This window comes from Paroedura picta, chromosome 4 (genome assembly GCF_049243985.1).
Source record: "Paroedura picta isolate Pp20150507F chromosome 4, Ppicta_v3.0, whole genome shotgun sequence".
Lineage (NCBI taxonomy): Eukaryota > Metazoa > Chordata > Lepidosauria > Squamata > Gekkonidae > Paroedura > Paroedura picta.
In genome coordinates, this window is record NC_135372.1 from 29898776 (window position 1) to 29916368 (window position 17593).

At 45.4% G+C, this 17593-nt stretch overlaps 1 protein-coding gene across 2 annotated transcripts in view; it reads right to left on the minus strand.

Moving 5' to 3' along the window:
- Positions 1 to 17593, minus strand: part of CHAF1A (chromatin assembly factor 1 subunit A) — a 36153-nt gene that overhangs the window by 2313 nt on the left and 16247 nt on the right. For both annotated transcript variants that reach the window (XM_077332170.1, XM_077332169.1), the window contains 9 exons: positions 17395 to 17455; positions 17213 to 17281; positions 14645 to 14874; positions 11748 to 11916; positions 10280 to 10360; positions 6828 to 6920; positions 5511 to 5769; positions 3142 to 3638; positions 2032 to 2122 (listed from right to left, as the gene is read on the minus strand). In XM_077332170.1, coding sequence (XP_077188285.1) covers positions 2032 to 2122; positions 3142 to 3638; positions 5511 to 5769; positions 6828 to 6920; positions 10280 to 10360; positions 11748 to 11916; positions 14645 to 14874; positions 17213 to 17281; positions 17395 to 17455 — 1550 coding nt within the window. The remainder of the gene's footprint in view (positions 1 to 2031; positions 2123 to 3141; positions 3639 to 5510; positions 5770 to 6827; positions 6921 to 10279; positions 10361 to 11747; positions 11917 to 14644; positions 14875 to 17212; positions 17282 to 17394; positions 17456 to 17593) is intronic.

The window sequence follows — 17593 nt, forward strand, 5'->3', positions numbered from 1 at the left end:
TTCAAAAGTTCTGAGCAATACAAAATGTTTTTGGAACTCTCAACATACTTGCTCCACTCCTGATGTAGCTGAACACATCACCTTGAGATCCATTCACAAATTTCTAGCTGACTTGGTTGAAGCATTTCACATCATCTGTGGCCACACCCCTATCCCTATGAAATCATCTGAACTGGCTAGGTCATGTCTCCTCTCATTCCAGGCAGGGCTATGCAAATACATAGCGACTGTATTGGCTCAGAGTAAGGCTGACCCAGCCTAAGTATATAGCTCAGCTACATAACTGATTTTACATCTAACTACCTTTTTTTATTTTTTTTCGGTGGGGTGCAGAAGAATTCGCCCCACTGAAGAGAAGAAGCTGTCACATAAATTCCAGTGTTTTATTCTCCTTCAGTAGGGGAAGCCATCCATACTTGTTATAAGCTCAAGCTACAACCTGGGTGGGATCCTCATTTTTATTCTGTTCCGTTGCATGCCTTTCTACCAGATGGATAACTTTCACCAATTTTAACTGATCGCACATAAAAGTGTCTCACACAGGTATAAAATGTAGACCCGGTTGCAGTTCTACAGATTTCTTCCAATGGAACGCTGCTGGGAAAAGAAGATTCTTTAGCCTAATCTGTGCCGTTCCATTTAAGCAGATGCATGGAGCCCTGCATCAATGTGCTTTGTGCCAGACTCTCCCTCTGGGATAATATGTTATGGGACGGGGGTGGCCAAACTCTAGATCTCCAGGAGTCCATGGACTACAATAATCATGAGCCCCACCAGCTGGCACGGGCTCATGGTGACTATGGTCTATGGAGGAGGGAACTCAAAAGTTGAGCTGAACAATAAAAAAAATAATGTAAAACTTGTTAATTATTTATTATAGTGCACAAAAGAAAATGAAGAAGAAGAAGAGTTGGTTCTTATATGCCGCTTTTCCCTACCCGAAGGAGTCTCAAAGCGGCTTACAGTCGCCTTCCCATTCCTCTCCCCACAACAGACACCCTGTGAGGTGGGTGAGGCTGAGAGAGCCCTGATATTCCTGCTCGGTCAAAACAGCTTTATCAGTGCCGTGGCGAGCCCAAGGTCACCCAGCTGGCTGCCTGTGGGGGAGCGCAGAATCGAACCCGGCATGCCAGATTAGAAGTCTGCACTCTGAACCACTACACCAAACTGGCTCTCAGTTAAAAACAGAATAAAAACATCTTAAAAACTATACCGAACTAACAACATCTAGGACCAAACGCATTTCGACCCTTCCAGGTCTTCCTCAGTGGTCAAAATTATAATAATACACTATATAGCACTCTCTATAATGTGGAGCTGGATGGTTGAGTGGGGACTGTAACTTATGGCTCCAACCAATATGTATAAATTTTATCCTTTTTGGAGACCAATTCCTATGTTATGTCCCTAAAGTCACCACTCTTCGCTATCACCACTCTTCGCTCTTCGCCTATTGGTCGTTCCCGGCCCCAAGGAAGCCCGCCTGGCCTCGACCCGGGCCAGGGCCTTTTCGGTCCTGGCTCCAACCTGGTGGAATGAGCTCTCAGAAGAGCTGAGGGCCCTGCGGGAATTACCAGCATTCCGCAGGGCCTGTAAGACGGAGCTCTTCCGCCAGGCTTATAACTGAGGCCGGGCGGAAAGAAGATCAGCCCCCCCCTCACAAACTGGCGGTAGAGAGCGTCACCCCCCTCCTGTAGTTGAGGATGCAGAGAGCAAATGAGCAGATTAAGCCATCGCTGTTGCCATTATTGTAAATTATCGGATCTTATTGTTATTTTATGGTTTTAGGGGACAGGGTTATGTAAGCCGCCTCGAGCCTTCGGGGGGAGGCAGGGTATAAATATAATAATAATAATAATCATTAAGTTCTGTACTCAGAGTGTATTCTCAAGTACGTCAGAAAAAGCTGGCAAGGGCTCATGGTGACTATGGTCCATGGACATCTGGAGAACCAGTTTGGCCACCCTTGGTGTAGGACAAAAGGAAGGAGCATGAAGGATAAGAGGGTGTGGCTTCCCTGCTGGCTCTCACCTGTGTTTTCCTGCATGTTCACGATGATGCATTCGTCTTCCTCCTCCTCCTCAGTGTCTGCCTGAAATCCGTCCATCTCCGTAGCTTCAGCCTTTGAATTAGAAAATGAGAGGCTGTCCGATAATCAGGTTAACTGTGCCAGGTTAGCATCAAGCATGATTATATGGGGAAGACCAGACAGGAGAGGGTAAAAACCAAAACAAAAAACACACCATTGCTTCATTGAACCAAGGCAATGAGGCAGCCTGTGTGTGTGTTGTGGCTCTGAAGGAGTGGGTGAGAGGCCTAGAATCCAGCCTCCTGTTCTTATGTAAAGCATGAGACATGCACAAGAAGAGCAGCTGGCTTTTTGTACCCCACTTTTTACTACCTGAATTAGTCTTGGTGTACAATAATCTATACCCTTCTTCTCCCAGTGTGGTGTCATGGTTAAGAGCAGCAGCCTCTGATCTGGAGAGCCGGGCTTGGTGCCCCACTTCTCCACATGCAGCCAGCTGGGTAACCTTGGGTTCCTCACAGTCCTGATAATGCTATTGGATTGAGTAAGTCCTGTCAGAACTCTCTCACAGCCCCACCTCCCTCTCAGGGTGTCTGTTGTGGGGAGAGGGTAGGGAAGGTGATTATAAGCCACTGAGACTCCTTCTGGTAGTGAAAAGTGGTATATAAAAACAACTCTTCCCCACAACAGTGAGGTAGCTGCAGCTGAGAGGTCTGGGAGAATGGATGTCAAGCAGCAGGCCCTGGGAAAACCCCTTCTCCCCTTTCAAAACCACTGATCCAACATAGCTCTCTGACTCTCTGCAGAAGGAAGAGTCACATGTTTGGAAGGAACTAGGGATGCGGTGGGGTGAACAAATTTACAAAAGGTGGCAAAGGAGTCCTGGAGAGTTTATGGGTGCAAACCATGCAATAGGGAAGCTTCACAGCTGAAGAAGCAGCAGCTGAATTACACCTTTTGATTTGAATTAGCTAGATCTGGCAAGACTCTAGGTTGGCTGATCCACCGCGGAATGCCATGTTAGGAGGCCAGCATGGTTTTCTACGGACAGAGTTAGAGAGAGAGAGAAAGCACACAACAGAACAGTAGGAGCTTATCCTGCAGAACCTCACCTGTCTGGCACCCCAAGGCCTCTTCATGAACTTGGTGATGGACATGCTTCCAGTCGACTTCCTTTTTCCAGAGACCGAGGGGGTCTGCGTTGCCACGACTCCCGGTGAGCTGCTCCCTTCCTCTTTATTCACTGAGGGGACCTGGGTGACGTAGTTCCACTGACAAGGGACGGGCAGGTCCTCCTGGCCGAAGCTCTTCAGGACTTCTGGGTGGACATACCAGCACATCCGGTGTTCGGGCCTCTTCTCGTACACGGAGTTCTCGGAGATGATCCGCTTCAGCCTGGCCTTGGAGGGGACCCCATTCCCCTCGTGGACCGGAGTCTGGGCTTGGGAGGTGTTGGGACTCGCAGGGTTGTTCTCGACGCTGCTGGGGGTGGTGGCAGCACTGTCGTTGCTCGGCAGCAGCCCCAGGCGACAGCAACCCTGGAATTCTTGGATGATCACTTTGCTTCCGTTAATGTTCCCGTGGAGCAGTGGGAGCAGCTGTCCCAAGACTACAGCAGAGCAAAAATGGGTTTAGGTAGGTCTTGTACATCTACAGCCCAACAACTCAGATTACAAGGACCCACTGTCCTAGAGGAGATCAGCCCTGACTGCTCTTTAGAAGGCCAGATCCTGAAGATGAAACTCAAAATACTTTGGCCACCTCATGAGAAGGAAGGACTCCCTGGAGAAGAGCCTAATGCTGGGAGCGATCGAGGGCAAAAGAAGAAGGGGACGACAGAGAGTGAGGTGGCTGGATGGAATCACTGAAGCAGTAGGTTCAAACTTAAATGGACTCCGGGGAAGGGTAGAGGACAGGAAGGTCTGGAGGATCATTGTCCATGGGGTCGCGATGGGTTGGACATGACTTCACACATAACAACAACAACACTGTAAGCCTCTGGCCAGGGCATCATTCCCAAATACTGAGTTAAATCCCAGAGATGTTGCAGGGGCAGTGGTGGCTTTGCTCTGGCACAGAAAGCCTTTCTCTGATGCGGGACTCTTGTACCCAATGGAAGCACACAGAACCTCAGCCAGTGGAGCCGATCCACTGGATCCAACACATCATGGATAATGACAATGACAACGTGCATTGTACCTTTACCTCCCGAGTCCCGTCTTTATTTCTTTATTTTTTAATTAATTATATTTTTATACCGCCGCTCTCAGCATTTGACGGTCCCTCCCACCTGCTGACTGGGATATAAAGCCTGAGCTCTCCCGTTCTACTTTTATCTGATGAAGGCAGCTTAGACTCTCAAAAGCTTATATCCTGAAGATGGTCTCTGAGCTGTTATTAAACTCAAATCAATCACACTAATCTATCACACTGTGGAGTTGCTTGGCTGTTAGATGCTTGGTTGAGGCCAGAGCAAACTATACAGCTATACCCCCCCCAAGAAAATCTATTATTCCATTGTTAATTGCTTCCGGGTCAGCTGGATGAACCCACACTCAGGACCAATGGGTTGGAAGCTTGTTGTTTATTCAGTCACTGGATGTGTGCTATATTAATGATAACCGTTTGATGGCTTTTGTTATTTGTATTGTACTTTTAATAATTGTTAGCCACCCTGAAATGCTAATGAAGGGCAGGATATACATTCAATAACAAAATTTAAATTTAAAATCCTCCCTTGTCCAAAAGTTTAAGGCACCTTACAACTAACGCCTCAAAAGATCGATGCAAAGACAAAATCTAAGGAGAAAAGGCTGCCCTGATTTTTTTTTTAAATTTCAATTGTTAATTAGGTCAGCACTGCAGGAGAGAGGGAAAACAGATGTAGGGGGAGTGTGGTGGGGAAAGCTCTGCTTTGCTGGTTGAATGGCAAAGGTTCAAATCCTGACATCTTGAGTTAACAGGGTTGGCAGGAACACGTATTTGGAAAGACCCCACTCTGCCCAGAATCCTAAAGAACTATTGTCAACCAAGTGATAGACCAATCATTTCACCTAGCATGTGGTGTGAGATGTAAGTTTCATAGATGTTCATAAAGTTGTCAGGGAAAGGACTGAGCATGCTTACTACCCTCAAAATATTGAGAGCCACTGAGAATCAAGTGGGGGGTGGGGGGGGACAACCCAGGGAGACGAAGGACACTAGGCTACTAAAACCCATAACCATATCATGAAGCTAGATGAAATTTCCCTCTTGCCCCCAACCAATCTATAATTTCTAAGCCTACAGAGGGTGCCAGCAAGTCCTGTGCCAGCAAGCATCTGCAAGAGGCCAAAGCGTTCTGGGCTCTTCACTATCTTGAAGACAAACCTGCCATTCTCTGCTCCTCCCCCCCCCACCCCAATTATAAGCCTATTACGGTTCTGGTCCTGCCGAGTTCAAGAGGCAGGGCTTGCTGGCACCCTCCGCCTGTCCCCCTTACTTTGCTGGTCTTTTGTCTTCTTCTTCTCGCTCTTCTCTATTTGTTCCTCATCACCAAGGCTTGTGTCCAGGATGGAAGCCTGGAACTGCTGGAGGAGCTTCAGATCCGAGCTTGAGCAGCTGCTGCCTTCCTGGCCTTCCCAGACACACCCGATCTTAGCAGGCTGCAAAACTCGAAAGCGCTTCCCCTTGGCGATCAGCTCATCCCACTCTTTGGCCTTCAGCTTTTGACGAACTTTCTGGTTCTCGGGGTCGCATTCCTGCCAAGGAGAAGAGAAAATATGGCTTTCTGAAGGTCAGCCTCCAGACAGACTAAGGTGCGAAGAGCAAAAGTGAACACCTAGACTTGAGTTTGCAATGGTCTTTGGGCTACCAGCATCCTCCAAGTCTCATGGTGCAGGACCGATTTAAACATGTAAAAACAGAGTTCCCCTCTCCTGGATTGTTCCACTTCAACGTAAAGGAATTGTATGCTCAGGACTCTCTGTCGCTTAACAAAAAATAGAACACACACATCCAGATTAAGGGTGTCCCCTTCCCCAAAAGAGCCGTAGGACTGCTGGGTGAAAATCAGAGAGCAAATGAGAGAAGGCAACTGTAAAGAATCCTATATTAAAACCTGATAGGTGGGGGTTAGTTTGGAAAAGCCCCTCCGGGTGTTAAATCCCTGAAAACTACCACCTGTAGCTTGTTGAGGCAAGCAGTTCTCCCCCAAGGTCATTCTTGGAGGAAGGCTTTGTTTTCAAGTAAACTGGAATGATTAATCAGCAAATTCTTTTGTATTTTGATTGGTGAGTTATTGGCCAGACTCACAATCCTATAAGTTGATCCCAGAAAATGGCTTTAGTGTTCCCCTTTTGGCGTATTTTTTAATCCGCCACTTTGTCTGTTTGGATGAAAGCTTGAAGGGGCTGTATTTATGCCAGGAGAATAGAAGTAGTTAGTAAGGTGCTTTATTAATTTGTTATTGGCTTATTAATGAATGTTTTGCTGGCTAGTGTTTATTTGCCTTAAAGCTATTCATGAAGAGCCTTTTCTATTTATTTGGAACTAATTTTTAATTTTTTCTGTTATATATTTTTTTCAATTGTGTCTCGCTTGGCCTCTGAAACAGGATAAGTAACCCAAGCAAATCCAGTACTGAGATGACTAATTTAAGTCTGTCTTGTATTTTGTTGTAGGAGTGGTTAGCTTGCTCTGCAGGGCTGTATGCCCTGGTGAGTTAGGACTACCTAAGGCCTAGTGGGAAAATCTGCCTTGGGCTGGCTATACAGGAATAACTCCACCAATGTGCATTACAGCTGATGCCAAAGCTTACTTCAGTCACGCCTTCGTCTTCTGAAAGGTAGCCGTGGGGCACAAAGAAGCCGTCGTCTTCATCTTCCTCTTCCCCTCCGTCCTCATCATCATCCTGCGAAATTTAAGACAAAACTTAAGACAGAAACAAAAGAAGCGATTAAAAAAAACTGACAAACGTCGGGAGCAGCAACACAGAACTAAGGGGAGGATCCAAAATGTACCGCCGCAAGAGTGATGGAGGCACTTTTGCTATTTAGTATTTTTGTCTCAACAAAATGCCAGCTAGTCAATGCTGTTGTCTTCCCCATAACAACCTGTGGATGCAAAAGCAGACCCTGAAGAAAGAAGACGGGAGGAGAATAGATGCTTTAGAATGATGGTGTTGGAGACGAATGCTGTGAATACCATGGACAGCCCAAGTTACCAACAAGATAGTTTTAGAGAGGAGCAAACCAACTATGTCATTAGAAGGGGAGATATTACGGCTAAAGCTCACTTGTTTGGACACATCATGCGATCAGGCTCGCTAGAAAAATCATGAATGCTCGGCATGGTCAGCGGCAAAAGGAAACGTGGTCGCCAAAGGATCCGCTGGCTCGACACGATCAAAGCCAATACAGGGATGACCATGGACCAGCTAAAAGAAGCAGTCAGAGATAGGGGCGCATGGCGAAGACTTTCCTATAGAATCGCCGAGGGTCGGACACGACTGAACGGATGACATCATCATCATTTTTGTCTCAAGGAGAGTTCTAAAAAACCCTCCTGCCTCAAAAGAGCTCTTCTGGTATTCAACCTGCTGGATGAATGGTGTGTGTGTGTGGGGGGGGGGACAGATCTGAAGTCATTGCCCCTCCATCCCAGCGAATTTTTCTGTAGAAGGCCAAAGTGCAAGACACTAATATGTCAAGGCTGCACATTCCACTTAAAAAAAACATCCCCAGTTTTATAACACACCAAATCTCAAGCATATATTGCAGGCATGTTTCTAACGTACTTCTTCAAGAAAATTCAGGTTCACTCTGCCTGCAGGCTTACTGTCTCTGAAGGAAAAGACCGTTAGGAAAAGGAAAAGGAGAGAGAAATGGGAGAGTCAGAGGCTCAGGGAGTGTAGTTCAGCAGGGGATTGGGTTGCCTAAGAAGGTGGTGAGCTCCTCCTCACCAGTGGTCTTCAAGCAGTGGGGCTGGAAGGATACTTAGCAAGGATGCTTTAGGCTGATCCTGCATTGAGCAGGGGATTGGACTAGATCGTCTGTAGGGCCCCTTCCAGCCCTATGATTCTATGAAAGCAGTTTGTCAGAATCCTGCGGCTTCTGCCATGAAATAGGTTTCAGGTTTGTTCACTTAAGCCTGCTTTGCGTCAGTCATCCATTTTCCTTGCTTCCAGGCAGCTTCTAGAGTGTAGATGCCGCTCACAGCTTCAAGGCCATTTAGCTAGTTAGTTTCTCAAAACATTCCACACTGGCATAATTCCCAGAAACTGCACCTGGCAGTTTCATGTTATGTCTTACCCTGACGCCCAAGGTACCAACTGCTCATGGGAGAGGTCAATGGGTTTTATACTGTAATGCTTTGCCTGTATCATTTAGTTCTGTCTATATGAATGAGGTGGCTGGAAGCAGTTGGTGCAAACTTAAATGGACTCCGGGGAATGGTAGAGGACGGGAAGGCCTGGAGGATCTTAGTCCATGGGTCACGATGGGTCGGACACGACTTCGCACCTAACAACAACAACAACAAATATGATGCTAGATGTTTCAGCCTGAAATAAAGGATTTTTTCTCAAAGATTTCTTGTTTACAAGTCTGGGATTCTGACACAATTTGTGTGTGAGAAAGACCATCAAGTTTCTTCTGGCTTATGGTGGCTGTGTGAATTAATGTCCTATCATTGGGAGCCTAGCTCAGGACTTCAAAACGGAAGGTTGTGGCTTGTATATTGATTTATTTACCTAATTTATACCCCTTCCTTCCAATGAGGGCCCATCTTTGTGGTCTTCTGTGCAGTCCCACATGGGTCTGCATCTTCACAGGCCTGCCACAGAGAACAGCTAGCAAGCTTAAAACAAGCTTCCAGAAGCTCCCCAGAGTGCCCCCCCCCGCACAGAGAGTGACTTTCCCACCCAAAGTCCCATGATGTGGGAGTGGTCTGCACTCTCCCCCCAGCTCTCTTTTTTGCTGCCACTGAGAAAGGGCTGTTCAGCAAGTTGAAACACGAGATTTCCCTCCGATTCAGAAGGAGAGGCGAACAACTTAGAATTCTGATATTGGCCACTGTTGTAAAGACATGGCCTTATTTAAAGAAAGACCGAACGAATAAAGGAGGGTAAAAATGGCTCCAAACGGAGAGCTCTGAGTCTGTCACCTCTGTTCTATCGGAAAACCTCGACTATACCTCAGCCTTGCTGCCAAGCCACCCCAGAAATCAAGGGAAGGAAGAGCAGCTCATCTGCAAACTCTCTGGGAAATGGCCTCAACACCTCAAACCCCAAAGGAGAGACAGCCCAAGCAGCTGATGTATGAGCCAACAGCCACCTCGGTGAGCTCAGTACCAGGCCCGGAAGAGGAATCTGCCCTGTCTAGGGACGCACCTAGCCCACCGGTGAAGGAGATGGAAGAAGAAGTCAGACATTGGACCATTTATTGTTCTCATTTAGAGGCGATATGTCTCCTCAATGTTCTGCTAGCGTTGGGTGTCCCTCGATCGATGCTGGTAACCCATGGGCTGCCTGGAACCGGGAGTTCTCAATCATATAAGTCCTCATTGTATGCAAAGCTAAATGTCATCATTTGGTGCTGAGAGTCAAGATGCAACACACCGTTTTGTTGGCTCTTCAACAATAATAACCGAGCATGCTTGCCACTAAAGCATGGCCGCCAAGCATCAGCACCAACAGTTGCTGCCAAGCGGCACCACTGAGCATCACTGCCAAGTGTCGCCACAGAGTGTGGGCAAATTCAAGGGCCTAAGAGTAGTGAACTGCAAGTCACTAATGAGCATGAATCAAAGGTCCCTTTGAGGCAAGGTATCATCTGTCACCGATGCCTTCCTGAGTAGAAGGATCCACTGGCAGAGGCCATAGTGGCTGCAAAGGGGGACAGGGGAGTTCCAGAGAATGAAGGGGGAGGGGGCAGAGGCGAGAAGTAATCTGATGTCTAACAGGAGAGTCGTGAGCTGAGAAGACAAACAAAAGAACAGAGAAAGTAAATGAGAGGGGAGAGATATCTAAAAATAAGCATAACAGAATTGACCTGCTAAGGCAAGGGTAGTCAACCTGTGGTCCTCCAGATGTTCATGGACTACAATTCCCATGGGAATTGTAGTCCATGAACATCTGGAGGACCACAGGTTGTCTACCCCTGTGCTAAGGAAACAAAAGCCAGTGAAGGTCTCAATCTGCAGTAAGCAAGTCGGGCACCAAATCTGGGAGTATATATTCCACCTATCTGGACAATCCAGCTACAGTCTTACCCCTTCACTGTGAGAGAGAGACTCGCCTGGCTCCTCTTCCTCCCACTCCTCATCACTCTCTACTTCGTAGTCCAGGAGCGTCTGCAAAAAAAACACAGCACATTCTAATCATAAAGCTGTTTTCGGTTTAGAAGCATTGCATGTTGTCTCAAAATGACATCGGACAGGCCTACAGTTGGTGTGTTCACAAACTCTCAGTAACACAGCAATGTATAATCAAACATTCCAAGTCCTGTTTATTGTCCAGTCCTTGGAAGCCAAAGGAAAAATTCTCTCTCATTCTGAAGGCTGAAGAGGAATCATCCAGTATAACAATGTCTGTTTCATGATTTTCTTCAGCAGCATTAACCAAGGTATTTCTCGGGTACCTTCTGAATGGCATGGGGAAATACCTCCTGCAGTCGCTCAGTTTAAAGGTGAGACACGAGCTGTTGTGAGCCAGGTGCGATGGTGAGCTTATATCCTGACTGGTTAATGCTGCTGAAGAAAGACATGGAATGGGCATCATTATACCGGATTCCTGTTCAGCATGCATGATAGAGAATTTCACCCTTACCTTCCAAGGATTGGACACTAAATAGGACTTGGTATTTTTGATTATACATAGCTGTGCTGTATATTTGTGAACACACAAACTTTAATTTTTTTGCTGTTATCTTCTTTGTGTGCTCCTGTTGATTTGAGAGTAGCTAACACAAACACAGTGCACGTAGCATATTTCTTTTATTTATATATTTGAGATTCATGTACTTTGAAAGGTTAGAGTAAAAGATGATGGTCCACACTCTTAATATTCTTGCAAAGCAGATGCACCCATATCCAAAAGCCTTCTGGTGAGTGCCTAGAAACATTCTGGCATAGCTGCCTGCTTCTTCTGCCCACACAATTCCAGTTCTGAAGCAAGATAATTAGATACCACATTAACTCTTGCATAACAGGAAGCTTAGATTTGGGAGCTTCTGATATGGCCCAAGCCTAAATAGCAGCACATTAACATTTGTACATTACTATTTCCAACTTTGAGATAATTCAGATATTTTTTTAAAACCTATCACTGACAAGGAAAGACAGCCAGTTAAGAAACTAGGCTTATCGCTTCTCAGTCTTTGGCTCAGATCAAGTGAAAATACTGGCGGAACGAAGCTTGGAGATACAGCAAAACCACCATTAGAGCACACGCTTACAAAAGCGCACGGTGTGTTTTGTTTTGTTACTTAATTTTTGCTCCATTAACCAGCTCGCGTTTGAAATAATTTCACTTCGTTCATTATTGTTAATCTAAGTTATCTGTATTGTTTCTGTTTTGTTTTATGTGAACTTCCCTGAGCCTTCGGGGAGGGTGGTATATAAATTAAATAAACAAACAAACAAACAAACAAATTATACTGGATTAAAATGAAGTAGGAAAAATACGTGACAGTTTATACAGACGCAACACTATATTCTGGGCAGAATAAAAGTCACTCACGGCGTCTTTCGACCAAGGGTTTCGTGGCTTTATGAAAGAGGATTTCTTGTTCCACGTGCCCCAGTATGCAGGCCGGTGATTCTCACAGAACTGCAGAAGTTTCATCCGGCCAAACTTCTTCCTTTCGGGGACGTCTCCCGCTTGGCTGCTACCCACTATGACCACATCACTGTCGAACAAAAATCTACTCTCAGTAATTGACGGGAGCCCACTAGGGTTCCAAGGTATCGAGAAAAAGACCTTTGGCACGTTGGTGGAGGTTTTGTCATTCAATGACACACACAGTTACGCTTGCAATTAAAAAGGGCTCTTGAACAAGCCTCAAATGGCAATGCAGCATGGGAAACAAAAGAGCTTTTATACCCATTAACCCCTTCAATTGAGCTAAACCAACTCCATTTAGTGAAAGTGTATACATGAAATTCAAGGAAAGTCCTGTTTCAAAACAATACAAAAAACGGGGGGATTAAGGTCTTGCTATGCTGCACCCTGCAGAGTAGGATTCTGAGAGAGGGGGCCACGGATTAATGCATGACAATATATAGTTTCCTTCCAGTGACAATTCAAGTAAGCACAGATCTACCTTCTGATGGTCTAAGCAAGACTCAGCTTCAGACTAGTCCCAGCACAGCCCTAGAACTTTCGAAGCTCAAGTCTGGAATATGCAAAGTGAGAATTTTTAAAGAGGCAGTACTTTTCAACGTGTACTGCGTAACCGGAGAGGAGGAGGAGGTGACTAAGGAGAAGACAAAGAAGTTTCATATGCTTGGGAGGGTGACGGGAAACAACTGATCTAACTATCAGAAGAGTCCTGCTAGATCAGAGGTCCCTTGAACCATGCTGTCTCAGTCTCCCATAAACCCTTGCAGGTGCCCCTAGAAGGCTTAGAAAGTGAGACCAAACCTTCCCTGCTTCTGCCCTGCAACAACTAATCATCCGAGGGACAGCAGACCTTGAATACAGGGATCCCTCTGAGTCACGCTTTGTCAACCAGGGTTTTGTGAAACCCAGCTGTTGAGCCAGCTTGGTGTAGTGGTTAGGAGAGCAGACTTCTAATCTAGAGAGCTGGGTTTGACTACCCGCTCCTCCTCCACATGCAGCCAGCTGGGTGACCCTGGGCTCGCCACAGCACTGATAAAGCTGTTCTGACCAAGCAGTAATATCAGGGCTCTCTCAGCCTCGTCTACTTCACAGGATGTGTGTTGTGGGGAGAGGAAAGGGAAGGCAACTGGAAGCCGCTTTGAGATTCCTTCGGGTAGAGAAAAGCGGCATATAAGAACCAACTCTTCTCCTTTCTTGATAGCCCTGGAAGGTTTTCCTAAGCAGGTGGGAATTAATTAATCTTATTATTTTAAAATTTTGTTAAGCAGTTATTGGGTAATATGACCATATATGTGGTCATGTCAACCCCCCTCCCCAAATGGCCACTGATGGGCCTGGAGGGGGTGGGAAGGAGAGGGGCCCTGGGTGGGTGGTGTGCACAGCTATGCTTCCTAACCATATTTGGCATGATTGCACAACTGGGGCTTCAGGGGTTTCTCAGCAGTAAAATAAGTTGGAAAAGGCTGCTCTGAACCATCCTGGCTGTCAGCTGTAAACAGAACTGAGCTCCATTTAAACCTACTGATGGAGAAAAACTACCATCCCCTAAATGTTGATCAAGCTTGCTTTGGTATGGTACTATTCTCATTTGACTGAATGGAATCACAAACAGTTGTAAAATGTTTAGTACTTCATGTAATTATGATCAAAAATAATATTAAAAAAGATAAGCTTATTTAATTTATTTACTCCATTTATGTGAGAGCCAGCATGGTGTGACGGTTCAAATTTCGAACAGATTGGGGTAAACCCAGGTTCAAGTCCCCACTTGTGCCTGGAAGATAGTCACACACCTTCTCAACTAAGCTACATCGCAGGGTTGTATGAGAATAAAAAGGAGAATGACATAAACTACTTTGGGTCCCCATTGGGGTGAAAGGTAGGATATAAATCAAGTTAAAAAAATTAAAGTAAATATATTTATACCCCACGTTTCTCCCTGGTGAGAACCCAAGGTGGCTTATAACCAAGAAGAAGAGTTGGTTCTTATATGCCACTTTTCTCTACCTGAAGGAGTCTGGCTTCCAATTGCATTCCCTTTCCTCTCCCCACCTGGTGAGGGTGAGGCTGAGAGGGCTTTAAGAGCACGTGTGCTAGGTTAGAACAGTTCTATCAGTCCTGTGGCAAGCCCAAGGTCACCCAGCTGGCTGCATGTGGAGGAGGAACAGGGAGTCCAACCTGGCTCTCCAGATTAGATGCTAGCACTCCTAACCACACCAAAAAGGTTGAGACAAAAAGAAAAAAAGAAACTAAAATACAGCTAAGCACACTGCACTCTTATACAAACTATATATAATCTATTTAATCATACATTCAAAGATGCTAAAATACCATTTAAAAACCACATTCCTTGGTTCTGCATATAAGTACCTATGTCTAACATAAAAACAAATATATATCCAAATATATAAGTACAGGTTAAAAGGTACAAGTCATGTCCATATACAAGAACCATGTCTCAGCCAAAGCCTTCCTCCGTGGCACAATTCAAACGAAGCTCTCCAGAAGTTAAACAACAATATACAGAAAACACATAAGATACGGAATGAATCCACAACTCATTACAGACAGCGTGGGATACCCAGATCCTAGTTTGATACTGGCTCTCTCTCTACTATGTCATATGCATAATTTCATAAACCTCTTACTTCGTTTTTACCCCCCACTCCAGTCTCTTCTGATAGTGTGGCTAATCCAACCCATTGCCCTTCTTTCTTAACTAAAAAGCACCACGCTCTTTAGCCTTTCTTCATGAGAAAGGTGCCATCACCCCATCCCAAGGAAAAGCGACCAACCTGTTGACATCGACGCTGGTACTGGTGCTGCGGAGAAGCGTAGGTCCGGATTTGCCCGGCTCCCGGCCCTTCAGTTCTTTCAAGAGTGAAGCATCGCAGCTCTGAGCTTGGAGGAGGCCATCTAACTGGTCCACGAGATCCTGGTCGAAGGCCACGCGGCAAAGCGGGGAAAGCACCATATTCTCCTTGATTTCAAAAGGAGCAAACTTCCCGCACCAGCCAGCGAGAGTCTGGAAGAGTGAGGAAGCAAGATTTGATCCCGCTTCTTCGGGTACGTTTTAGGCTGATCTATCACAAGTATGGTTGACCACCCATATCAGCTGCCTATTGTCAGTGGGGAATCACTCCAAGCCCAGGAAACCATGTCTCATCCACTACCATTTCAACAACTGAAGTAAGGAACCCCCTGAATGTCAGCCAAATTCAAGCATCAAAAGCATGAAGGATTCTTCCCAATGGCTTCCCTAAGAACTTGGGCTTACAGTACACCAGAGCCCTAGCCTGCACATATTTTGGAAGCAGCAGCACCATTTTCATTGGCAAAGCTTAAAACATTTTTGAAAGATTATTTACATACTGCCTTTTCACTTACCATCAACAATTAAAAAAAAATTACAAAGCCAGTAGGAGAAATTTAGAGTCCAGGGGCACCTTTAAGACCCACCAAGTTTTATTCAAGGTATGAGCTTTTGTCCGCACGCACGCACTGGCACATCCCTTCCTGCCTACCCACTCACTCACAATCTGCCTAAGAGTTCATAAAATCAGCATTTCTGTCAGATCTAGCCTCTGCTTAAAAATTTTCAAAAAAATAGAAGTCACCACCTCCCAAGGAAGCCTGTTCCACTGAGGAACCTCTCTAACAGTAAGGAACAGCTTCCGGAGGTTCAGCTGAAAATTCTCTTGAATTAATTTCAACCCATTGGTTTTGGTCAGACCCTCTGGGGCAACAGAAAACAACTCTGTTCCATCTTCTATATGACAGCCCTTCAAGTATTTGAAGATGGTTATCACATCACCTCTTAATTGTTTTCTCTCTAGGCTAAACAGACCAAGCTTCCTCAACCTTTCCTCATATGACTTGGTGTCAAAACCCTTCACAATCTTTGTAGCCCTCTTCTAGACACACTCCAGTTTCTCTACATCCTTCTTCAGTTATGGTGCCCAAAACTGAACACAGTACTCCAAGTGAGGTCTAACCAGAGAGGAGTAAAGTTGTAACATCACCTTGCGTGATCTGGACACTATGCTTCTTTTAATACAGCCCAAAATCCTATTCGCCTTTTTAGCTACCGAGACACACTTCTGACCCCCAGATCCTTTTCACACACACTACTGCCAAGACAAGTCTCACTCCTCCTATAGTGATGCATTTGATTTTTCCTACCTAAATGCAGAACTTTACATTTTGCACTGTTAAAATTCATTATATTCATTTTAGTCCAGTTTTCCAGCCTGTCTAGATCATCCTGTATCCTGATTCTGTCTTTTGGTGTGTTTGCTACCCCTCCCAGTTTAGTTTCATCTTCAAATTTAATAAACACCCTCTCTATTCCTTCATCTAAAACATTTATGAACAACACAGGGCCCAGGACAGATCCCTGAGGCACTCCATTTGTCGCTCCTCTCCAAGATGATGAACCATTTACAAGCACCCTTTGGTCAACCAGTTCTCGATCCACCTAACAGTAACAAGTAGGAAAAAAGCAAGGAAGATCTGTTACCTTCTTCCATGCTTGTGGGGCCTCTCAGAGGCATCTTACTGGCCACTGCTGGAAACTGAATGCTAGACCAGATGGACTTTTGGTCTGTTCCAGCATGATTCCTTCTAATGTTCTTAAAATATTTTCTAAAAAATACATGCCTTCATGGCTTCATTACCATAACACCTTAGCAGGATTTCATATTTGTTTCTGGAAACCATCCCCTTTTTCTTCATTAACAGGTAAGGTGAAAAAAGTATCAAGTTTCAGTCAAGTTATAGTAGCCCCTCATGGGGTTCTCCAGGCCATTGTCTGTCCCTGCATAGCAACCCTGGATTTCCTTGGTGGGCTCCCATTGAAATATTAACCAGGGCCAACACTACTTACCTTCTGAGATCAGATAAGATCATGCTAGCCTGGGCCATCTCAGTAGGAAGCTAATTACAAGTTCAACATCACACCATTCAATCCCTTGTCCTCTCTGTCAGCTCTCCAATGGTGTCTCTCTCAGTTAGACTAACAAATTGGATCAGAGGAAGAGGGTACACAGAGACTAGTAGGTATGTGTCTTGCAAGAAAAAAATGTTTTAGGCTTGCAAACAGTGCTATATACAGCTGCTGAGATCTCCCAAAAACCCAACATATTTCATTCCAGCTATAAGAACTCAGATAAACTATTCACACATTCCAGGGGGGAGTGGGGAGAACCTGCATTCTTACAGTGCTTAAAAGAAAGTACTAGCTCCTCTAAGCTTTAAGGGGAAACCACAAAAAGCAGTATTACAACAGACAGTGCCCTGAATTGGTTTAAACAAAATGAAAAACATAGTAGATAAAGAGCTATCTGCATCAGTAAGAGCCTCACCTTCGGAACAGGTAGGGTCTTTGGTTTCTGGAAGAACCGAGTGATTTCCGCTTTCTCTGCCTTGATGCGCTGTGAATAAAGTTAAGAAGATTGTCATAGCAGCTTTAAGCACAAGACAAGGGAACATACCCATCCCGTTCACTGCAAATACCAACCTAAAGGACAGAGAAAATGATCATTACCTTCTCTTCCTCTTTCAACCGTTTCTCCTCCTCCTTTTTCCTTTTCTCTTCAAGTTTCGCCCTTTGAAATAAAGCCCATTTTCAAGAAAAGACACCAAAACAGCACTCCAGCATGACTTGCTAAGCCATGATCGGCACAGAGGTGGAGCCAGATGTTTGGAGGTGTGCTTTGGGGACACAAAGATGGCTATGCTAGGGG